General features: G+C 37.7%; 1 protein-coding gene across 40 annotated transcripts in view; it reads left to right on the forward strand.

The window, feature by feature from the left end:
- The window catches only part of LOC120514026 (sarcolemma associated protein), a 92,690-nt gene that overhangs the window by 57,169 nt on the left and 9,994 nt on the right, over positions 1-25,527 (forward strand). For 21 of the 40 annotated variants that reach the window (XM_039734033.1, XM_039734043.1, XM_039734042.1 and 18 more), the window contains 7 exons: positions 4,617-4,739; positions 5,323-5,397; positions 9,183-9,503; positions 10,352-10,469; positions 10,781-10,952; positions 12,410-12,544; positions 17,106-23,508. In XM_039734033.1, coding sequence (XP_039589967.1) covers positions 4,617-4,739; positions 5,323-5,397; positions 9,183-9,503; positions 10,352-10,469; positions 10,781-10,952; positions 12,410-12,544; positions 17,106-17,195 — 1,034 coding nt within the window. In that variant the 3' untranslated portion in view covers positions 17,196-23,508. Of the gene's footprint in view, positions 1-4,616; positions 4,740-5,322; positions 5,398-9,182; positions 9,504-10,351; positions 10,470-10,780; positions 10,953-12,409; positions 12,545-16,000; positions 16,091-17,105; positions 23,511-25,527 lie in introns of those variants that run through there. The other 19 variants (XM_039734034.1, XM_039734037.1, XM_039734048.1 and 16 more) reach the window with 5 other exon arrangements.

Genomic DNA, 25,527 nt, shown 5'->3' on the forward strand with positions numbered 1-25,527 from the left:
TTATCTACCTGGTTTTTATCAAATCATAAAAAATAGTTAAAATAGAATGCTGGAATTCAAAGATGTTAATCATGTAGTATGGAAGAGTTAAATATCAGTTATGACTCCTCTGGGTGATATAAAAACACACTTCTGAGTGTTGCTATAGAAATCATCTGTGTATAAAAGTAATCTCTGTACTCACCAACGCTGTTCTAGGAATTTACATGTTACAACTTTGACTTGAGAATTAGAGTCAGCACACATTTAAGATTATAGCTGTGGAGAGGAGGGATTCCTCCACCACTGACATTTTCAAGCATTGTCAAATTTTACTTGCACAGCTTCGATCACTGTCAGAAATGCTTCTGTTAGTTTGCAGCTGATGGATTAATCAAAACAAGATTTTAGATTTTCTTTTTTAACACAATCAAGATTGGAAGTTTGTCTTATAACTGTATTTGGAATGATGGCTGAGGCTTGGCTTTGAGCTTCATTTCTATAAATGTAACATTTTTATTGGTTTTTATGCATTGAAGGGATATAATTAATTAGCAAGCTGATATTTGCATATTCATTAGCTGAGGATTTCTGTGGCATAATAATTAGTTATTATATTTAGTCTATTGAAAATCATTTTATGCTCCTTTAACAATTAGACACTTGATAAGATCTGTAAAATTATGTTCCTACTGGGATCACAAGTAAAAGAATGTCACAGTTCTTTGTGACTCAGGAAGAAAGGAAACCATAAGGGAGCGTAGGAGACCTGTAAAAGAGCTTTTCTCTGCAATTGTTTACACTCCCTAATTTTACGACAGAAAGGCTTCCAAAAATTACACAAATTACTTTTGCTGTTTGGCAACATGTATAAAATTGATGTTTCCCAGTGGACATCAGTTCAGCAAAGCAGTTTAGAAAGGAGTGTTTAAGATACTGGGCACATTCCCTTTGGGGTTTGCTCTAATATCTGCAACTAATAACAAGTATGTTCAGTGACTTGCTATGCTAGAAGGTAGAATTTGATCATGTTGTTTGTAGTGATTATAATAGTCTTATTTTTGGTTATAAAACAGAGGTTGGCAGCAACTTTTCTCTTCCTCTTGAGGCTATTTATGGGCCTTCCTATTTTGCTCTCACGAAACCATTAAAAAAATATCTGTGCAATGAATCATTTGCCCTTTTAATTTTTATGAAGAGTCTATAAACCCACAGTTTTGTTTGAGTTTTTTTTCAGAGATAGACTGCATGTGCCTGATTTTGCCCTAAAAAGGATCTGATTTGCCTCAGAAAGGTTTTCAAGTGGACTTGTTATGCAGCCATATAATTAAGGAAGAGTGAGAACATTTTTGATCTGGCGGCTGTTTGGAATGCAGAAACGGCCGCTGGAAAAGGCAGAGGTCTTGTTAAAATTTACAAAACAAATTAGTGGAACAGGAAAATTATTAGACTTCTGGTTGCTGTAGATTGCTCCAAACATTTGCCATCAAAATTTTTGACTGCATTCAGGATTTTGTTTCAGTTTCTACAAGTCAGAATCTGGCAAGGAGGGGATGGGGGGAAGCTGTGACAGATTAGTTGGCTTTGTTTTTTCCCCCACAAGGTAGATGACTTTATTAACCATTCATAACAGTTCCCTGGACACTTCTGTTTAAACAGGCTGTTTGTGACTACTTATTGCAGAGTTAAGGGCAGGTAAATGTTAAACAGATGGAAAGGAGCAATAAATGTCATTGGAAGACTGGTAATCTTGTTCTTAGCAATGTCCTTGTGTTTTCATAGTAATTAAAAGAGTGATCCGTGGAATCGTAGTAGGAAATGTCTCAGCTGAGGATTTGCTGAATAGTGGTGATTTACGTAAGAAATTTTGAAAACCAGCAGTGGTCAGTCAGCTCAAAGTTTGGGAGCCATTGTTTTATGTCAGAATAACCAGATACTTTATTTTAAATATATGACATGTGGATGTTATGAAGCTAAAAAAAATCTCAGGGTTGTAATTGTGTCTGACTTCACCAGAGTACCCTGAAAATTGTCTTCTGAATAACCTGAGAAATCCTGCAAAATTCTGAATGTGACCTTTCAGAAGTGAGGCTTGAAGAAATATCAGGCTGCTCATAAAGTTGCTACCACAGGCCAGGCACATACAGATACAGGATTAGTTAAGATCACAGCCTATGTGTGCTTCTGTATTTTTCTATTATATTAAAATTGTTTAAAAAAGTTTTTTAAACAATTTTAAAATTACAATTAGAGTCAATGTTAAGGGAAGCATCGCTATATTTGTGTAGGAAACAAAGTGGTGTTAATTGAGAACACTTCTTAAAGTGTGGCAAACAAACTGATCACAGATTAAAATTTTCCATGAGGTGGAAAAATGAATGAGGAATTAAAAATGCTGTATTTGACCTTTTCTTTTTTATTTAATTCTTTCTGGCACCTTGTAATTAATGGTAACTCCTTAGCCTTCTCTGAGGACAGTTCATCATGACGTGCATTTGCTTCTAAAGGGAATTCATTCTAAGGGTGATGATATTTACTAGTTTTATTGTTTGTAAATAGTACAATCCTACTCACTGAAGAAGTACTTTTCAAACTAGAATTAGCACCAAAACTATATTTGCTTTGAACTACAAGACACTTAATTTTCAGTTTGGGTAAGACTAAAAAGCAAATATTTTCTTGTGCTTATATTTCTTGGCTTTTGATTTAGAAGCATGTCAGGCACATGGAAATTCCACTTTTGTGTTGATGTAGGAAAGAGTTTATCTCTCATCTCTTTTGAAGCAGTACTGTCTTTTATGATGTGTGCTTTCATTGACTAGAAAACACTGCCACCATAAAAGTTCATTTAGGGTGCCTGTTGTTGGATTTGGGACACTGCCTCTTTATCAGGCATGATTTGAGCATAATTTGTCGACTTCCTCATCCATTTCTTCTGAAAAGTCTCATTAAAGAGGGTTGAAAGTCTAATTGCCCTAAATCTTTATCCATGAGAAGCTAAGAACAAAACATGTTCAGTAAAGAGAAACTTGGATTTAGAGCTAACAAACCATAAAACAAAGTATTTGGATGAAATATGTCATCCTCTCTGTTCTTTCTGCTCTTATAATTTCATTCTGAAAAAGTCTGAAAGCACATGTGTGTTCTCAGCTCTGCTCAAACCCACCAGTTCATTACTGTGAGAGCAGGAAGAACAGCCCCTTAGAGAGCTGCAGTATGAAGACTTCAGCATGATTTGCTAAACAATTTTGTTAACCAAGAGACCAAGAAAAAATCTATAATTACTTTATTGATAACATATACAACTAAGTAAGAATGTCAAAAGTATAATGATGAGCTAAATTATAGTTTCTTTTCATTTTTTTTTCCATATTAATGCAAAGTCCAGACAAAGTATTCTTTTCTCTAAGCTTTTATCTTAAATCCATGTGTTCTATAGTTGCAGACGTTTATTGACCAGGTAACTCTGTAAACTTTTTCCACCCTCTCCCATGATGCACAGCTGGAATTCTTTCACCAATTTCCTTCCTTTACCTTTCTCACCAAATAAGCTTTATATCAAGTTTTAGCCCTCTACCTATAGAGTTTATTAGTGTTGTTTGTGCCTCCTGAAAGACCAGTTTGTGCACAGACACTGCTTAAGGAAAATCTAGTAAATGAGAGTGTGCTGGATGCTGTTCCTGGCTTTGCAGATGCCTGCAGGCTGGAGTGTTCCTGTATCTAATTTCTAAATGTGTGCCCATTAGAGGACACTGCTCTTAGTAACAAATACTCAGTTTTCCTCTTTTAAATTCCTCCAAAACTTCAGCTGTAAAAGTATTTTATTTGTCTGTGACTGCAAGTCATCTCTTGTAAGCCCAAGAGGCATTTAATATGTGTTTTAGCTAATACAAAACTTATGGGGAAGAACAAATGTTTTTATTTAGAGTTTAAATAATGTGCCTAGATTTATGATATTTTCAGAATGATATTAAAGACATACCTAATGTTTTAAGATATAGTTTAAAAAAAATAATCAAGTGCAATATTTAACTTAGTATTTAACTTTAGTATTTAACTTAGTATTTACTAAGGCCACTGAATGAAATAAGGAGGTTGGAATTTTTCTTCTTTTTCTTAATTTCATTTAAGGCAATTTCCCTACATTTTTCCTTTCCTTGTTGGCCCCCAGAGGGAGGGAGGGAGGCTGAGCCTAGCAATGCAGTGGGTGGGTGGCAGTAGTGAATCATGGAATAGCAGCTCTTGCCTGAGCCTGTGCACTGAGACAGGCTTAGGGCAGCTTCCTTTAAAAAGAGACAAGTTGTAAACTCAGTCAAGGATTGTTTTAGGCTTTTGTTGTTCCTTGTTTTTATCAATACAGAAATCCTTGCCAATTTATACAGTGTTTTTTAAAACTCTAATCCTTTCTTGTTAATTTTTGTTTTATATTGCATGTTATGTGTTATGAATGATTTAAGGTTTGCATATGTTTTACTACTTTAAAAAGTATATTAATATTCTTGCTAATATTTGCCTAATCTAATTTTAAGTTTAACTAACTTTTGAAGATTTGTGTAAAAAGTTGCCAGTCAGCACATGGCAGTGCAAATGAAGCTGTTGTACAAACTTATGATTCAAAAAAAATGTTCTTTTATCAGATGAATTGCAGGGTGCACAATCAGAGACTGAGGCTAAGCAAGAAATTCAGCAACTGCACAAGGAGCTGATTGAAGCCCAAGAGCTAGCTAGGACAAGTAAACAAAAATGCTTTGAACTTCAAGGTGAGACCCAGATCAACTTGGTTCTGTAGGGTATTCATGGAAATTGTATATATCAGGTAGTTCAAGATAAACCAAGATCTTTTCATAGTATTGAATGCATACTTGAACTCAGTATATTTCATCCTTATTTCAGTTAGCTACTGGATGTAATAGAATGTCTTCAGTGGTAGCTCTTTGTTAGATCATCCTATCAGCTATGTAGCTCTGTTGTTTTTAAGAGGAAATAGTATAGTTCAGTTTAATTGCATATTGTTCAGTCTTCATTAGGGATTATATTTACAGCCTTTCTTTATTTCCTTCCTCTCATGCCAGTTTGCATTTAGCACACACGGAGTTTTCAGATCAGGCAACAGATTATATGAATTTCAAATTCATTGTAATACTACCACAATAATGGAATGATGTCTTAGTATTAACTTTTATTAAACAACTTACACAGTTTTACTACCTTTGATAACTTCCTGAAGTAATATGTTTGTCTAATCTTTTCACTTAAGGAGAGATTGTGACTAAAATTAATTACACAGGTGAAATTCATGTTACTAACAAAAACTCTTGGGCACATTTTCACTTTTATTTGTAGCTCTCTTGGAAGAAGAGAGAAAAGCATATCGAGTGCAAGTTGAAGAATCCAACAAGCAAATAAATGCTCTGCAAGGTAGGAATTTTTTCCCCCACTCTTTAGTGAAGCTATGTAATTTTGGCTGTTTCTGTGGCATCATAGTCACTAGAAAGGAGAATGTTTAGTTGAGTGTATGTTTTAAATCTGATTTCTTTCACCATATCTTTGAATGTTGTTGTGGAATGTTTCCTTTAAATTCCTATGGTTGTAATAGTAACTTTAAAAAGGCAAAAGATGTAATCTGTAATAGGTACCTCTTCTTCATCTCCCTTTAGTCTTTCTCAGTTCTAAATGAGACTGCCTGCAGAGCACTCTGAAGCTATAGGTGTTTTTGTGCTAGTCAGTCTCCTCACTTCCTTATAGGATCCTCTTAAAGAAATTTTTCATCCAGATCCACATCCACCATCAGAGATTGCTGTAAAGTTGCTGCAACAGAGACCCTGTCCACGCCTTTTTGAAAATTGATATACTCAGTTGTGCTCTTTTCAGCCCAAAATGCATACAGCAGGATGTAATCCCATGACTTACACAACTTCTGAGTCAGCTGATTGGCCAACAGTCTGTCAGTCTGTCCAGTCTTAATGTCAAAAAAGGCTATATTACATTGTAATTTCCTTAGAGCAAGTGTTAGTTTGAGGAGCTACTCAGCCACTGGTTATTACAAAACTCAGGAGCTTCATCTGTGGGATCCTTATCTGCTTTGGACCCAAAAATGTCTGGAAGGCAGATGAGCAGACAGACAGGTGGACTGACAGTCCTGACTTTATTAGGAAGTCGAAGTAGCCCTAGAAAATTCTTTTCTGGGCAGTAGTTTGTTGGGTAATGTGGTACTTGTCATGTCCTAGTTACACTGAAAAACTTCTGTAATAGATCTGTTTTATGTGACTGTCAGCAAAGAACCTTGACATTTTCTGTCATTGCTCTTGTACAAAAAAGAAGCTTAAAGAATGCTCATCTTCAGAACAAGAGGAGCAATTTAATTTTGAGTGTTGTCTTGCTAAAAATGAGAATTCTCCAAGTAGTAAGTGCTGTAACAAAAAATAGAAAATGTTTTATAGCTATTTCTCTGCACAAAAAAAAAAAGAAATTTTTTTTCCTAAAAAAGAGAGAATGAAAGTAGAAGCTTGACAGAGCCAAACTTAATTGCAGGATTCCTCTTCTCAATTCAGTACTTTTTTTTTGTTTTCTGGATCCTTCTCAGAGAGGTTTGCTAATGTTTCCTCCTCTCCCTGTTGTAGTTCAGAATGTTCTGATGTTCACTGTGTGCTTTGCTGCTTCCCAAACTTTTAGGGTGTGACACATCTCACAGTTTGGGAAAAGCTGTCAGGATTCTCTTGGCAGCCCCTGTGAACGGCAGGGAACGAAAAAAAAAAAACAACTGGCAGCTTCATGAAGTAACATTTCTAGAAGTATTTTCAGGGAATCAGTGTTTTAGGCCAGCCAGTGTTGTTGGCTTTGTGATGGAGAAGAGAGAGTGCCAGAGAAGCAGCTGAGGTCGTGTCTCTACGTGTCAGGTTCATTAGATGAGCACATAGGTAGAGCAAGGAAATTCAAGTAACTTGTTGCTCCTTATTTTAAAAAGTGAAAGAAGCAAAGCATTCAGTTTAGATGAGGTAATGCCTTACATAAACGAGAGATGTAATGGAAGTTTTCTTTCTAATTGTCCTCTCAAATTATATCCAATGCTTCAGAAACCATTCCCATATTGTTAGTAGTGACTTTCCTGTGTCAGTTATTTCTACAATTCCACCTAATTTAGAACTTGTGTGTGTCTTTGGATTTTCGGTCCAAGGCTCTGCTTGTTTTCATGGCTGAACATATAAAGGGAGAGTTGTTCATCAACAGCATGCACAGGATAAAAAAATCACTTTTCTTTGAAATGCTGCCAGCACCAAGAAGCAGGAGTTTAGCTTGGCTTGATGAAGAAAATGCTGTCAGGAAGATATGGTTTGCCTTCCTTTGCTCAGACACCTGCTGTATTAGCAAGTTGTAGTTCTTTGTGTTTTAGTCCATATTATTTTGGTAGGTTCAAAGCTTCTGGTGTAAGGATGCATGGAAAGGGAACTGCTGATGCATCATTTGTTTTTCTACTGTCAGGTTGTTCTCACCCACTGCTTCATTTACTTTCTGTTAGTATAAACCTGTAGAAATTATTTTCTAACAAGGTCGTAGTAAGCCTCATTTTGCTCATATTTGTTTCAAAATCCATTATGCTGCAAATGTTTTTGTTATGGAACAGATAGACTGTTTCATCTTACACAGAATTGCCATGAAATTAATGTACTATTGTCTATAATAACTCTTAAGTATTACAGTATATAATAACTACTACATTTTTCCCCATTTTGTCTTTTTCCTTCAAAATGGGGAATTGGGTAATTCACAGGTTCTTTAGTGTATTTAATGAGATAAATGCCTTGCTGGAGCCTTTTTAGAGGAGGACACAAAAAAGGTGAATTTTTCTTCTTCATAGCACATCAACTATGTTACATCAACAAAGTTTCTAGGTTGTACCATTACATGAATTCTTTCTGTATTGCTGCATATGTAGCTACTGAAAAACATCAAGTATAATTGTCATGGAGGTGCAGGTCTCTTTTGAGTAGCTCTGATGCTCTATCAGTTTACAGCAAGACTTACTCACATTCTTCCTGTCATGTTCTATAATGGATTGAGATGACAAAAATAAATACAAGTAACCTAGGAAGATTACTCAGCCTTGGTTATCCTCCCCATGCTTTTCACTGTCCTTGTTTTGCTCTTTGGTTCTGAACCATACAACTTTAAATCTGTAATTTTGACCCACAGTATGTTACATTAGTTTTTCATGTGCTCTTAAGAATTTTACCTTTTCTTCTGTGAGTAATTTTTTATTAATTTAATAATTGCTTTTTTACATGTTGAAATCAATGAAATACTTTTTTTTTAAATAAGTTAACTAGAACAACAGCAAATTAAACACTTTGCTGCCATCAGTGTTATAACTGTAGTTCTCCTGTTCTTTCATCCTCCCCTTTCCTCTGCACTGTACTTTTTTTTAACTGTTTGCACTGGATTCTGTTTGTCTATGTTTTTATGAAAAATTGTGCTCAGAGATGTCTTTAGTAATGAAAGCATTTTAGGTAGGAATAATTTAAAGTTTGCTTTGTGCAGAAATGTCAAGTAGCCTCATGTGTATGTGACTGCTTCACATTTACAGTAAGCTTAAAATGCTAAAGGACCTTCTAGCTCGGTATACATGGTGCAGCTGTCCCTTTCAATTTAAAATTCATCTTGTGCTTTTAAAAATGGTTTTTGCAAAGAAATAATGTCTATTTGCTCTACTGCATGTTGAGAACAGAGTAGAAATTATTCTGTCTCAAATATTTATAGACATCACAAGTTAACTGCTGAACAGGCAGGCATTTCCAGTATAGCTTTGCAAATGTTTGGCCTGTGACAGAAGCTTTCTTGCTTTTCCTCTTTTCCCTGAAAGCCCCAATGTCCTTGTCCTCTAATACTTGTTTTGCTTACAGTGATGTTGGATCTAAATCTTGTGTTCAGATTTTGGAAAGTTGCTTTGGTATCACACACACAGCACAGCCTTGTCTAAGGAAGCTTTGTCCAGACAGAATTTTTGTTTCTTTTGACTCTGTATTACGTGGCCCACATACTTGCCTCTTTAAGGGTAAAGCATTTGACAGGATAAATATATTTTTTCAATTGCATTAGGCTTCTTTAATCCTGTTAAATATCATTGTGTTGAGAAAGCGAGGTATGGTTTTTTAGGTTTTTTGTAAATACAGTTTGAGAAAATATTAACATGGATCTCTGCTTTCCAGCCCAGTTGCGAAGGTTACAAGAAGAAATTGAGAATCTTCGCAAGGAAAAGGAGAATGAAATTTCAGCCACTCGAAATGAACTAGTCAGTGCTCAAAATGAGATTCTGTCACTTCAAAAAGTAGCAGAAAAAGCAGCCTCAGAACGAGACACAGATATTTCCACCTTGCAAGCCGAGCTGCAGACGGTGCGAGCGGAGCTGGACCGGTGGAGGAAAGATGCCTCGGATTATGAAAAAGAAATTGTCACTCTGCAATCCAGTTTCAGGCTCAAATGCCAGCAGTGTGAGGAGCAGCAGAGGGAGGAGGCCTCTCGCCTGAAAGGTACTTGCATGAAAGGATGTCAGAGAGAATGGGTGCCAGAGCATGCTGCTCACTGTGGTGGATGGCAGTTACTCAAATCACTGCTTCTGTGACCCTCTGTAGTCATTTACTCTGTCTTTGTGTGTGTTTACACACACCTATGTGTGTTTGTTTGTGTACCAAGGCTTGTGGTGTTACAAAAGACATTTTGCGTGCTTCATTAAACAGTTATTGTCAATAACAGTTCATCAAACCTCATCAGTTATTGTCAATTGTGCCTAAATTAACTTAGGTACTCTTTGATATCAGTAGACCAAGTGTAATTCCACTTAGAAAACATGAAAACTATTACAGTTTGAGGGATTCATACTGCCAAAATTTTTCCAAGAAGACTTGTGTAACTTCTCTATAGTTTAAGCCTGTTAAGGGGGAGCTCCTGACTTTAATTCTACCAAAGTGTCACTAAAGCTTATTGCTTTAAACGTTCTTTTCCTTGTAACAGAGGCATGGTATGAGTGATTCTCTTGCTATTTTCAAGCCTTGAAGCTTATTGCTTTAAATGCTTTTCTACCACTGTTTCTAAAATACTAGAGTTGACCCATAAAAAGACTTTTTTCTACTTCTTTGTACCTTAGAAAAAGCTTTAATGAAAAAAAGTAACTTGTCTGGCACTAGGTCATAAACCTCATAACAGTAGAAGATAATGTAATGTTTTGCAGGTGCTCATGAGAGAATTCATGTGACATGATTATAAACAAGTATATTTGAGATTTATGGCTGATACCAGTTTTTCCTCCATTTATTAGCTGGTGTTCCTTGAAGCAGTCATGAAATCGTTTTACTTAATTGAATTAACTTATTAATTGCAGATGAACTTGAAAAGTTGAAGGCAGAGTGGATTGCTCTGGAAGCTGAATGTGTTAAACTGAGGAAGGAAAATACTTCACTTACATCTGAACTTCAGCGACAAGAGAAGGAGCTTTCTAGGTAAGGACACAAGGTTTGTCTAGGGGGTACCACAGCAGCTGAAGAGTTTTGGTGGTGGTGGTTTTTCCTCCCAAAAGAGATACTAAATGTTAATTATAGCAAGCTGTGGGCATTTATATTCAAGAACAAGACCACGGCCAGCCTTTTGTGTCAGCACTCTGTCTAGGGAGGCAATAATTGTCTGTGTTTCTATGAGTACTCTAAGCTGATACTTACACATCAAAACCAATGTGTTAGGCTTTCAAGGGTGAAAAGAGACAATTTGTGTAAATTTAAAATGCATAAGGAATCAATTGGATTTTGTTTTTCAGCTCTCAGAAGCAGAGTTTAGCACTGACCAGCGATATAAGTGTTCTTGAAATGTCTCGGAAGGAACTTGAAAATCAGATGGGATCTTTGAAAGAAAAACATCAACGGGATGCAGCCAGTCTGAAAACTCAACTCAGTGAAGCTGAAAGTCAAGCAAAAGATTTTCAGAAAGAGGTAACATGAAACATTTCTATTTTGTGAGAACGTAATGCCCAGTGACTGACCTGTTTAAGCTAAAAGAAAAGGGACTTTTAATTCTTTACTTTTCCTAGTAAATGTTCCTAATTTTAATTCTTTACTTTTCCTAGTAAATAATTTCCTAGTAAATTTCCTAGTAATTTTTTTCACGTGTTTATTGCAAGCAGTTTAAATGGTAGCTGTGAAAATACGAAGTCAAATCTAAAAGAAAAGACTTCAGGTGAATACATGTGTTCTTTGAGAACTTCCTAAACTTCATTTACATGCATTACTGTAGTGAATTTACTTTTAAGATATTCAGACAGGTAAATCATTATTCAGAGTCTTCATGAACATAAAGGTCCAGAGTTTCTTTAGCTGTTATGAGTCAAAGTTAATTTTCAGTCTAATCTTCCCAGTTAGATTTGAACTCTTTTATTTGGCAGTGGGACTACATATTCTTTACAAAGATCTTACATCTTAGTGGGTTTTTAAGTGCATAAGGAAGAGTCAGCATTCTGAGCATGTGTTTAATCTGCCTGGCCTCTAAAGATTATGTCTGGAAGAAGGCCATGGTCTCCAACACTTTCTTGCTTCCTCTTATGAACATTTTGAATGTTTCCCCAGTCACTGCTCTTAGTTTTTTTGCAGTTCTTTTGTTTGCTCTGTGGTTAATTCATCCATGTCACATTCCTTACAGTTCTCAGAATCTGAAAATCCCAGTTGTCTTAATCTCTGTTTTGTAATCAGATCAGTATTTGTAAAGATGTCTCATCTTCTAAATTTGTGGTGAATGCCAGTACTGAAGGTCATTGGTTCTGTCCTTATTAAGCCCAGTCAGAAGGACTGCTAGAATAGAAAAAATGCAATGTGGGTTTGAAAAAGGACAAGCTACCCATTCTGTGGGAACATGCCATATCCACCCAGTACTGTTTGTACTTGACCCACAGTGAGGACTATGGCATGACAGTAACAAGGCATAATATTTTTTTAATGCCTGCCTTGCTCTTAGGTTTGAATTTGCTGTGTGGGAAGAGGGTTTGATTTACTTCATACAGTGTTGAATTTTGCACCTGTAGGTATGTAAGCTGCAGCCTAGATGGCTAGACCACTATTCAGGTGTGAAGGACTCCTTGTTCCCCTATTTTTTGTTTCATCTCTGTAGTTTTTACAGTCCTTTCCAATATGGGAATGAATAATTGGTAGGAGAGATTAATTAAGGCTTTGCATTTACTTTAGATTTCTTTGGGTTTAGTGGTCCTAGACCTGCTAAGCTGGGCAAAAAATTTTAATTTCGAAAAAAAGGTAATCTGAATTCCACCCTGCTTTTCTGAAAAGAGAATGTGCAGTGATGCAAGGCGAGTTAGTCTGGGCAAAGGGAGCTGTGTGCTAAGCAGATGTCAGCATGTGCTGGGTATCCAGGGGTCCACAGATTGTTCTCTCTTTGTCTTTAGTATGAAAGAACACAGACTGTGCTCTCGGAGCTGAAGGCAAAGTATGAGGTGGCTGAACAACAAAACCAGTCACTCACCGAGGAGCTCAAACAATGTAAAGAAAACCTGAAGCTGCTACAAGAAAAAGGAAACAATGTAAGTGTGTACCAAACGTGTGGGGAAGTCAGGTTATGACACTGGCAGTCCTGTTGATTGAAGGGATACGGAAGAGTCAAATAGAAAAGGATGGACTTGTAAAGAAAAAAGCTGGGTACTATATTATGCAAAATTTCATTCTGGTCCTACCTGTGCAGATCTGCAGATCATTACACTATTACCATTACACATGAAAGTTAAATTTACAATGGCTTGACAGTTTTGAGTATGTCCTTAGATACCTGCTCTCTTGAAAACATGTGGCTTAAATACTAGTGAACCAGAACAAAGTAAAATTTTCTGATTTCAAAGAATGATACAGGGATAATAGCTGACAAACCTGTATGCAAATGAATAGAGTAAACCTTTTCAAGCTGTTCTCATTTTATTAGTATTGATTACAATGGATGTTCCCACCTTATTCTTGCTTATGCTTCTTAACCATGGTTATTCCTGGTGGGCTCATGCTTTAAACAGTACAGCTGAACTGTCCTTTCTATTCACTAATGAAAATAGTGCTTTCTGGTTTTCAATTTATTTGAGAGGTTGTATCATTAGAACTGAGTTGCCAGCTAGAGACAACTTTTTATTTTACTGAGATTCTGATATCTTCCAAACATTAAGGGTGTGGCAGACACATATAAGGTGGTCATAGCCTTATTTTAGGTGCCTTACTACCCTGGGGGGGCTGGTTTTGCCTTCCTGTACTGCCTCTGTGGCCAGTGCAGGGTGAACAGCTCCTGTAATGCACAGTACAAAACAGGAGGATAATGAATGCTCTTAACAGCCTTTAGCAAACTGTTTCTCTGACTACAAAGGTTTTACACATTCTATCCTCTAAATCAGTTGGCTGCTGGATGCCTAAAGTTTGTATGAATATCCTTACCATAATTAATTCTTGAATATAAACTTTGAACATCATGGAGCTGTCAAAGATGTAAAGAATTCAAAGTCTTTCTCACTTTTTTCAGACATATTTTCAGGACTATGATTTCATCATTCTCTTGGAACCTGATCCTTGCTTAGGATTTTTATGCAGTGCTCAAATAATGCTGAGTTACTTGACTTACTTAAAACAGAAGTCAAAAACAGCCACACTAAAACCCCACCCCATTTTAATAGAAGAGATCACACTGAATAAATAATGGTGAATGTGAGATTTTCTGCTCTGTTAAAAACATTAATCTCAGAATCAAAATGATCAGTGGAAAAGGGGGAAAAGGAAAGGCTTGAAATACTGTGAAGGAAATTGGAGCACCTGATGAAAGTGGAAAAACTGAAAGGAAATTTTAGGGAGAATTAGAGGTGAGTATTTAAGTGAAAGCAGAAACCACAGCAGTTGCCAAAATCTGCTTGCAGAAGAGGAGTTAATTGTGACAGTTGAAACCTGGAGGTCAGGGTGTGATGAAGAGCATCCTCCATATAAGGGCAAACTCACTGCTCACCAAACATTACTCACAGTCAGTAATGTAAAACATATCCATCTTGGGGATTGTTTCAAACATCATGGATACTGGGCTGAGTTCCAAGGTCAAATTTTTCAAGTACCATTGCCCCTCTATGCTGGAATCATTATCTGCTACTTCATTTCTGAGGACAGAAAGTGACTTCCCACTGTGGGATTTGTTGCTTTTTGCAGCCCATCTGTGTCTGAGTTTGCATATCTTCATATTCTAAAAAAAGATGCACAATTTTATTGAAGCACGTAGTTAAATGCTCTGACAATAGGGAGATTTGTTATGTATTGAGAAGTTTGTGAAGGGAAAATCTAATAATTTGGAGGTGCTCTCATTGAATGTGATGGATATTTATCATTGGTTTCATTTGCCAAGAATGTGTATAACTTACAAAAAGATCTATAGAATTGTTCAGTGAATCATCAAATGCTAGAAAACACAAGGCTTCTGTACTCCATTTGGGATATCAATTAAGTATTAAGTTTTAATATTTAAGTTTTACTTTTTTAAAAGATTGCAGTGCTGTGTTTTTGAAATGCTTAGCAGTGTGGTGTACCACTTGTGTTTGCATGCTTGTAGCCACTGGTTACTTCTTGATGCGCTTTACACAACAGATTTAATGATGTGAATGGTTTGAGAGCATCAGCTGCTCTGGTTGATTTAAACCTCTGGCACTTTTTGAACACTGCTGTGATTATTTCTGCCAACAGGCTTTCTGTGGGAAGGTGGCACTGTGATTTGTGGCACCCGTGACACAAAAATAATCCTGCATGAAAAGTCTTCAATAGTTACACATAATTTTTCTGTTAATTATTTGCCTTGATTGAAAAAAAATTATTTGAACAAGACTAGAATACCTTCTAATATTCCTGTATTTTGAACCATATTGGAGGTTCTATGAATTAGTGATTCCTACAAAGTCATAACAGGATGAGATTTTACTTACTAATCACAATGTTTTAGAAAAGTTAAGCATAAATTTATCATTTATTTATTCGACTGAACAAAATCAAGGTAGCTTCAGCACAAACAGTTTTAAAAATATTTGGCATGGTTTGACCTTAACCTCTGTGTGTCTCTGTGTGTGCACAAATATATAGAGTAGGATACAGAGAAAGCAGATGTCTTCCAAGGACACAGTAAAAAGCATTTAGGTCCATTTTTGCTTTTAATTTTCATGTCACAGATAGAGGCTGTTCCATCCAGAATGTGCAGTAGTTTCCATGAGTAGAACACAGCTGAGAAAAAGTGTGGCTGGTTCTGAGGAGGCCATAAGCTGGATGAACCCTGCAGTCTGCCCAGCTGCTGGTTTGGCCCAGCTGCAGCATTTGATCAATTTTCAGAATTGGGTTTGGTCAAAAGGCTGCTGACCTGGCAGAGATGCTGAGCTTCGTGGTATCTCTGATAGAAATGTGCTTCTCTGCTTTTTAGTAACTGGATGTGGATTGTACAGTCACGTTACAATCTCACAGAAATGTCTGAACTACTGGGTTTGCCTGTGGACATAATTGTAATTGATTCACTAATGGAGGAAAAAAGATTGTTTTTCCAGAGGCTGGTGATGGAAAATGGAAAAGGCTAACTAGCAAGGAATGAAGAAAATAGCTGAAAAATCCAATATTTGGTGTGAGTCCATCTCTCAAGAAATCCAAATAGGATTTCCTCTTACTTAGAAAAACTAAAACCAACTATAAATAAGATACAGGCAAATCAATTTAACATTCATATTGTTTTCAAGTGCTAAATTCCAAGTTGTGACAAGAGGTTTCTTGGAACATTTTCTGCTTACTTCCCTTTATTTTTAAACAACCCTGTTCATTTGAGTAGAATGGTGTACTAACTTTGTATACCAGATTAGATAATGCTGTAATGTGTTAGATGTCTTTAATACATTTCACATCAAACAAAAACTTACTGACTTATTTTCCCCTCTCTAAATCATCTTTACCTGATTGATTTATAGCACAAAGTGATTTTTAATATCCCTTCCCTTCTTTAGCCTTCCATATTACAACCCGTCCCAGCCGTATTCATCGGCCTAATCCTGGCTTTCCTGTATTGGTGTTACGGCCCATTGTGGTAGCGAAAGGTACAAGCACTACTGTTCAGTCAATGTATGTTTGTCCCTCACCTGTTTGTGCCATTTCTGTATCAAATAGTGCATGGTGAAATGCTCACAGGTATTTCTTTACCTGAAGCAAACCCTTCATTTAATATGCCATTCTGTTGACACTGACGAGCTGAGGAATCCACTAATCATTTAACATCTCTGTGATTTCTTTAATTCTAACAATGGATTTTGTTCTAACTGGTGCCTGAACGTGCCTCTTCTAACTCGGTCTCAGTTTGTCTTTAGCAAATGGGCTGCCTTTTGCACAATGCTGCGATGCTAGGGCTTGTAAGAAAACTTAATTGCTTAATTAACTATGAAAAATGAAGAGTTTGCCTCTAATAATAAAATTCAACAAGCTTTGGTTCCTATCTATGGACTAAGAAATTCCTCTCTGGCTCTAAACACTTTAATTTTTCTCACTATTACTGATGGAAAGATGGGGAAAAAAAGACAAGAAATAGGTGGTTGGTTTGTATTCTGAACTCTCAGCTTGCATTTTCTCTTGTCTCTCAGTGTGTCCTCCTCTTAAAATGCCATGGTTGTCATGCAGTGTTGTGACAGTCTGTTAAAAATGGTGTTGTTAGGATCTGCTACAAACCAAGTCACAGATCTGGATTTAAACGGTCAAAAGTTAAAGATGTGCATAAACCTCTGTCTAGCCTTGACTTGGCACGAGCGATGTTTTAAACACCTCAAGCCTTGGCATGTTCAGTGGCAGATGTCTCTGAGGTGTGTGCAGTACAAACCTGGAAGCACAGAGCTGCCCAGAGTCCTCCAGCCTGTCCCCAGTCACGAAGAGCTGTGGAGCTTCCTGTGCTCAAGGAATGGGGTTTGCTGTGGGCTCCAGGTCAGGGCTGGCCTGCAGCAGGGCTCTGGGTAATTCTAGTGGTGCCCATCAACAGGTACTCAGCACTTGCAGGAACCACGAGGTAAACTGATTAGTATGAATTAGAGCAAATATGATATTGATTTCTTTTTTCTCTCCACACAGAGACAATGGCCTTGGATGCCTGTGATGGCAGCTTTGGTTGCTGTAACAGCCGTGGTGCTGTACCCAGGCCTAACCAGAGCTTCTCCATGAGAACTGTTGTTGAATCCATACACCGTCCTCCCTTTAGAAGCTGGCAACATTCATATACTGAGGGAAAACAGATTAATTCTCTTCCTTTTTACCTCTTAATACAGCACAGCTCTGCGTGAGAACAGCAGTAGGGTCATTTGCTTTAAACTGTATAAAATGTATCTGTCTATAAAGAGGGAATAAAATTGTGATTCTTCATTCTGTGAGCAATATTTTTGCTTACAACTTCATGCAAGTTTTAAATTAGTATGTTGGGATTCTGAATACTATAACGGTGGCCTAAAGCAGGCTTCTTGGTACCAAATTATTTATAATGGCTAGGGTCGTGGACACTGACTTTAGAATCTGATTGCTAGACTTAAGAGGAAAATACTGATTTGGACATCCAAGCCAAGTAACCTTGCAGATACTTGGGAAACAGATGCAGTGTGCTCAGTGCCTTTCAGTATGATCTATTTTTTTTTAAACTAGTGTATCATTTTACTTGCTGTTAGTCACTGAGCTGTTGGGAACAAGACTTAAGAAAACTTCTCTTACTACGCCTTCGAAGGAAGCATATTTTTCTTCCATAAGGATTGCTTTATTAATGGGTTTTGGGAATAAACACAATTCATGTCCAGCCTTAAAGAGATAGAGATACTGATGGTGAAGACCAGCCTAAAGTATTTAGTGTGCGCGTGTGCGAGTGTAAGCATGTGTGTGTTCTTGAGTGAACTAAGGTGTTTCTGGGAGCAAGTACTTGGTCATTTGATGGACATAGTGCATTGATTCAACTTATGTTAACTTTAGTTTGAATGTAATTTATTAAATTTCATATATTTAAAGAGATACATTCTTTAAAAGTATGAATACCTTCTCACATATCACATGTATCAGTTTATTTTTTCAGTCATTTGATACCTTCTGACTTGAGCTGGAGAAGCTCTTTAGAATAAGCTTTTGTGGACGTAACTTTATGAAGAGAACTGCTACAGTACGTCTGTGATAGCTGAGAAAATCTAGATACATAAAATACTACGGGATTGGAATCATATACCTGATGAAGCACTGTCAGGTGGAGATGATTTTAATTTGGTAGTAAAATTTTGTGGCTCCTTATCACATGGCTGTAAGTATGATGCAGTGGTCCCCATTACAAAGTTTATTTTCCTTATCTAAGTACTATAACTATTGCTATTTGCTGACTTTTGGTGGGAATCACTGTAGTTAGTGCTGAATTAAATGTAGACAGTAGTTGTCTTGTTCAGCTCAACAGTTCTGTCAAAAAAGTTTATTAAAGACTTAAATAATATGTTAAAGAATGGTAAAGTAAATAATATGGCTCTGCTAAAGGAAACTTCAAAATAGGGAGGTCACCTCAGCAATTCAATTGGCTTTAAAGAATGTTATGGCAATCGACAGATAGTTAAAATATTTAAATAGAAATTTAGTATATAATTTACTTTGTGAGGTTTTAAGGGTCATTGTCCTTTAATTAAAGGTTCTATCTTAAGTTACATGGGATTTGCTAATGGGAGGATTATTAGTTGGAGAAAATAGTCCACAAGTGACTTGTAGAAAATAACTATTGTCATTTAGTTCATTCATTTCATCCTTTTCATCCTTTTCAGTTGCAGGAAGCCACCCAACCACAGAACACTCGTATGCCAGTGGTACTTAGTACCTCTTGTATATAGGTTATTGCAAATATTGTTCTGAAATGCTTAACTTCAGAATTACATTTTTTAAGTAATTAATTGTTTTAAATCTATTTTGTAAAGATATAAAAATACAATAGAATTTCTGGAGTACAGATTAAACTATTTGCACTAACACACGTGATGTGCATGATTTAATAAAATAACTTTACTCTCCCTATGCATGTTTGAGTTGAATGTCATTTGAAAACAAGAGATTCATGCTAAGTTTCTTTTGCACTAGATATTGCCACAGTTACTAGGCACAATGTCTGCAGCATGTCCAGTGAGAGCAAAAGATTTTTATTTTTTTTTTTACCTTTTATTTCACATTTGTGCTGGTTTAAGTTTTGGTCTATCTGATCCCTCTGTTTGTGGTGTTCAGAAGGAAGTGGGGTAGGAGAGAGTCACAGAAGGCTTGGGAGCAGATTGCCATGGAGGAGGAAGAGGTGTTGGAGCTGCAGGGTGGATGTGCCCATGGCAGGAGGGTGATTGGGGAGGAGCAGTGCCTGCAGGTCCTGGGCAACAGAGGGAAGCCCCTGCAGGGGGAAGGGAGCCTGATGCTGCCCCCTCACCTCTTCAGCATCTCAAACTCCCTGTTTGTCCCTGTGTCAGGTGTTTTGCAGTGCATTCCCTCCCCTCCTCCCTGCTGGTAGCTGAGGAGGTGGGGCTGGCAGAGCCGGGGGTCCCTCCCTGGCAGCAGGGAAGGTGCCAGGCTCCCTGGGGGCCCTGCACCACAGCAGTTCTGCCTGGGGCTTCAGTTGTTCTTGTTTTAAAGACAAATGCTGTGTTTTCCAAAATCTTTAGCACGTCAGAGAGCTGCAGTTTGAGGCTGAACATGGTTGTATTAAAGGAGAAATATTTCTAATTTCCTGACATGCATGTATGCATATTTATATTTTATACACAGGTGCATAGTACACATTGCATGGGGGCTTGTGCTTACAGGTATACCTGTGGTTCCCTAATACAGTGCCTTTTCCAGGAGTTCTTGACATTTGCATGTTCAAAATGATGAGGAATGAGCTAAAATGCACAGTTCACTCTTCTGTTGTGAGAACCCCTGGAGAAGGGTTGGGTAACTGGGAAGGTGCTGTTCTTCAGTGCTTTGATACTAAAACACCAAGTGGAGTTATTTTGCAAGGACTCCTTGCACAAACTTTTCTGGGTTTTTATTGGTTTTTTAATGGTGAATGTGTGTGCTCTTTTACATTCATATTTAGGTTCTTTCTTCTGTTAGGCTTGATCAGCTAAGCCTTGGAGTTCCTATACCGAGCAGCTTTTCACACGTGTGAGATGCTCCACTTGTAAAACAAGTGCTCTGAGCTTGCACTGAAGTTTCAGGTGTTAAAAAGGTTCCTCATAGTAGCAAAGTTAGAGAGTTGTTTTATCAGTTGCTAGTTCAATTTGGAAGATTTAGTATAAATCTTAGAATATCTGAACGCTTCTTCAGATTTGTCCTGGTGTCATGAGTGAGGCACCGTTTTTAAATTCTAAAAGAATTTACCTACATGGGGACTACAATATCAGGCCTTTTATTTAAAAATACAAATATGTGAAAAATATAGTGTGATTTTCCTGTTCCTTGTAGCTGATTAAATGCGTTCTTCCAGAGTCTTTGCCTCATCCTTTTTGCAGAATGTCTGGACTTTTTTTGGTGCTAAATGGAGAATTGTGAGCCTGCACAATCTATTGCAAGAGTTCTCATGAAACAGTGAGAATTAGTATCAGATAACTGATAGCTGAAGCAAAGGTAATCAATCACCTGTGCATGTATTTTTGGGGTATATCCCTAAGTTATTTTTCTAATCAAGTCTTCTGAAGTATGTTACCTGTTCCAGATTTGTGTGCTTTATGTAAGATTTTGAATGTCTCCTGCCTTAATCCATAGGGTTCTGCCACTTGCAAGAATCATTTCTTTGGCTTGAATCTTTTCCGTGACAAATCCACTGCCAAATTCATTCCACCAGCAGCATCTGAGTGCTCTGAAAGGTCACCAGGTCACCACTATGGCTTTTGGGAAGCCACTGTCCTTTGCACTGGCTCTGCAAGTGGGCTGGCCAGGTTTCACCAGGGGCCTTCTCTCCCCTGTGGCTGCTCATCCACCATTAGTGTTTCATTAGCAACTGCCTCAAAAGTTTGAGTCTCCTATTAATAATAGCAATTGATCATATAACAGAATTAGAAGCCATATTCTTTCCTTCTCTCTTGCATATACCTCTGGGTGTGTTTGAAGAGTGATTGCTTCCTGCAAACAGCTGCATTGAATTCCCCAGATCCAGCTGATTTGCTCATCCCAGTCCCTCTTTGCACGTGCTTATGAACACAGAATTCCTCTTTCTCCTCTGGTGGGGAATTGGGCTGCAGTATAGGGGATTATTTTCTGGGTTTTTACTTTGCTCACTTTCAACAAGTTTGTACAGAGGTTTGTCCAACCAGAGCCAAGTTCTGCTTGGAAGAGAGGGGCTGCAGCCATTCCTGCTTAAAAGCTGGGTGCTACCAGTGTCTGACTAAGGGCTCCCAGCAGCAGAAGGTAAATCAGCAATTGAAACACAGGTTTTCATTACAGGCTCAAGTTCCCATTTGTAAAGGTAAGGGGAACTCATCTGATCATTAATCTGGATATCCCAGTCATAAAACTTCAGTCTGATTGCAGCAGCAGCAGAATGTCAAGAAGTTCAGCATTTGTTAGAAAAAAAAGAATTCTTGCTTTGAGAACTTCAGAAAAAGGATCAATCACCTCTGTAGATAAGGTACGTGAACAACTACTGTTCTCTCAGAAAAAACCCCAAACCAATCCCCAGTCCTGTGTTTGAGTTCATCTTGCTTTGGCTTCCAAAAATGGAACTCCGGTACGTCTCTCTTGGAGGATGTTCTTTTGCTGCAGATCTTGTCCTGATCTAGGGATTTGACAAACCATGATCATACCTTCCAATCTTACTTTATATGAATTAATTTTAAAATTTTTTTTCTTCATCCCTCTAGTTTTTGTTGTCAGCTTTTTAAACAAATTTTAATTTTCCAAATGTTATCTTTTGAAGAGTAGATGCCAGAACAGAACATGTCCTTACAGTTATTACCATAGTAACATTATATGAATAGACAATAAGCTTTATATCCTGCTTGGTATTCTTACTTGATTTTCTACCAGAACTTTTATTTTGGGATTCACTGACTTCTAGCTTCTATATTTAACCTTGTCAATCAAATCACTGTACTCCTCACATCACCCCAGTATGAGGTGCACCCTGTGGTACTGACTTTGCAGTATTTGGTAAAAACCACTGTAGGCAGCAGGCCCAAGCAGCAGCCTTTCCCATTGCTGTTCAGCACAGCACTCAAGGAGGTTTTATTCCCTTTAGGTTTTGTAGGGATGACTTCTGGAGCTTTATTCTAGACTTGATCCTACATTATTGAACAGTAATGAGAGAAAAACTGATTCTTGAAGCACAATAGGGAAAATATTCATATAATAATTCCTTCATTTAGTTTTTCCAAACTGACAGCTGTTCTACATTATTAGTCAACAGTGATAGTAGTGTAGTGATCACTTTTATTGGAATGTCATGATTTACAGAAGTCTTGGTTTAATAACACTAATAAATTCTTTTTTTAGAAAACTTTGAAAAGGGCCATTTTATTTTCTAAATGCTTTGACAGGTATGAATTATTTTACATCCTTGAATCTTTTGCTGACTGCTTCCTGTAGATCGTTCTGTGATTTTCTTACATCTTAGAGTGAAGCAAAGCCAGTCCTTTTCCCAGGATCAGACATTTTACTGTCTTCCCTCACGTTGTTTGCACATTTCTGACACTTCCCTCTCCAAGCACTTCAAATTTGAGGTTGTTCAGGTGGCTGAGTTTCTCAGTGTGCTCAGTGAGCATCATCCCCAGAGCTGTTGTGTCTCACTCCAGGGCACCGAGGGATGTGGATGTGTGTCCGTGCTGTTCTGGGGTTGCGCTTGCATGTGGTGGGGCAGGACATGGTCACTGGTGTTCTGCAGCCACGAGAGAGAGTGGGGTGTAATTGAGATTGGTGGGTAAATGCTTCTCAGCTGTGGGAACGGAGATGTTGGCAGGGAGAGGTAGTTCCTCTGTTACGTCAGGTGAGACTGAAAATGCCAATGTGCTGCCAAAGTTTGTCATCCCTTCATCGTGTCTGATGAGCAAATCCAAAGCCTGGGTTAAACTGAAAGCAGTGTTTTATTACCTGTTAGTCAGTAAACTGAGACAAAAGAGTGAAGTCATCATTCTGTTCTATTGGAATAAAATGTAACAAAAGCTTACTTGTATTTGTTTCAGTACCCACTGTTGGGACATGGATTTTTTTTTTTTTTAGAAACACCGCACACACACTATGGTAAAGTACTGCCTTCAGTATGGAATGAATTTGCTATTTTAATCTTTTCATGCTAGATCATTTATGAAGTTTATATTCTATTTATATTTCTTGTAAGGAGTTCTTGCTCTGGAAAATAATTTTATTGAGTATGTCATCAGTTTTGATGTGACAAAACTACTTCTTGTCTTGAATACAGTGGCTCTTACTTTAAAAATGTTCCAAATATGCAATATGTCTTTTGGGATGAATAAATGGTAAAAATTATAAGAATAAATTTACATCACAACAGAAAGCTGATTTGTATTGTACATAGTCTTTCATTCAGCCTAACTCCAAATTTCAGCACTCCCCAACTTCTGAGCCTGCTACTCTGCTTTACTGCGATAGAAGACAAATTACTAATTAATGAATCGATTAAAACTGATTTCAAAGTTGGAATCTATTTACCTGTTTACTTTGTGCAAATGGGATTTGCAGCCACATGACCTTCCCTCTGTGTGACATGGTAAAGCTGGGCTCCAACAGGTCTGAACCCAGGGAGGGAAGGGCTGGAGCAGGGGTAGGAATGCAGCCTTGGTTTGTGCAAGAGTTATGTGGGTTTAGTGGTGAGACATCCTCAGGGCATCAGTCACTAATCATCCTGTAAGAAAGACCAACAATCCTACAGTATTTTATCTCTACTGTAAATCAGAGGGAATTCTGGAGTTCTGTTTCAGTGCTGACTCAAGAAAAGGACATTCAATGAGTCACATAATTTTCAGCAAGTTTGAGGAAGGAAAGTCTCCTCCCTGTTTGGAGACTGTGTGGTTTGGATCCACCCCAGGGTGCAATTTAAGTACACATGGTTTCACTCCAGGCAAGCAGCAAGTCCTGGTGTAAGACCCAGGTAACTTATCTCTTGTGTTTTTCAGTTTAAAAAGTTAAAGTCAGAGTTGGCATTAAAACATTCTCCCAGATGCAATAAATGGTTGGGGAGGGGAGGAAGCCTCAAAAGGTGATAAATATATCTGCTGCTCTTCATGGGACATTGCTGGTAGCACTTGATGTGTCACAACTTTGTCTTGAATTCCTGTCTCCCAACACCAGCGCAGAGCTCTCTTCCTTAGACCCTGAATGAGTTTATTTCTGAGTTATCCTACAGGTAAAAGGTGGTGATAAAGTTTGCTCATTTTTAAAGGTTCAACGTCAATACTCCAGGCTCACTAGGTGTGATATTCAAGGCATTTGGTGTTTCTGTTTTAAGTGTAGCAGCCACAGCTGACTTGCAGTTTTCTGTTGCAGAGCCTGACTGGAATCCAACTGTAGCTGGCCATTGTAAGAGGCATTTATTGCTCTTTTTTTTTTTTTCCACTTTGTAATTATTGCAGTGGCACATTAGCAAAGACATAGCCTGCAGCAATTTCACTGTCATTTTTTAATTGCACCTCCAGCCTTGGGTTGGCCAGGTGTTGGTGTGCCTGTGCTGCATGTTACAGCAATAGTACATCCTTCCCCTGCAGACTTCCCTGAACTGTCATTCTTCTTTAGAAGAATTATGTCCCAGGCAATCATAAATAAATAAATATTAACATATTATAAATATTAACATTAAATATTAACAATCTCCCTTGTTACTACTTTACATTATTGCCTTTGCAGCGAGTGAGGGGGTACCTCAGCACATCATGTCCCTGTTCAGGAGGATGTTTAGTAGATAAATACCAAAAAATTCTGGTGTCTTACATGGTGTGTCTCATTTGAAATCTAGAGAGTGGTAAAAAATCATTTACCCCCACACTGATGTTTCTTCCAGTAATTGAAAAACAAATACTGGAATAATTCCATCTGAATGAGCACTTGTGGGATGTTTCTTTGGTGAGAACTGAATTGCTTTGTCAGATGTGTAGGATGTTGCATCTGCTTGGAATGTGAGTCTGTGAGACATCCCTGCTACTGAATGACTGCCTTAGATGGGCAGGGAAATGTATCAGGGAAATCTTTGTTGTAAGTTTGTCAGGATGGAAGATGAGCCACGGTATTGGCAGAGACAATCCTCAGCTGAGGCACCTCAGTTCTGCTGATGTGCACGTGGACTCACTAACAGTGGTGTTCATTTGGTTCATTTAATGCAAATTGTTTCCAGTTCCCATGAAATACATTTCACTGGAGATTATTCAAACATGGTAAGTTTTCAACTCTAAAATAGAGAACAATAATTGTGTATTTAGTCATATTCTGCAGCTGTGTGGCTTAATGTTTTAATTTCTTGGACTTCAGACCTCAGTGCAATCCTGCTAGCTCAGACACTTCCTCAGAAAACTGCTGTATTATTCTT

Source organism: Passer montanus, unplaced genomic scaffold, assembly GCF_014805655.1.
Source record: "Passer montanus isolate IOZ18808 unplaced genomic scaffold, ASM1480565v1 scaffold9, whole genome shotgun sequence".
Classification (NCBI taxonomy): Eukaryota; Metazoa; Chordata; class Aves; order Passeriformes; family Passeridae; genus Passer; species Passer montanus.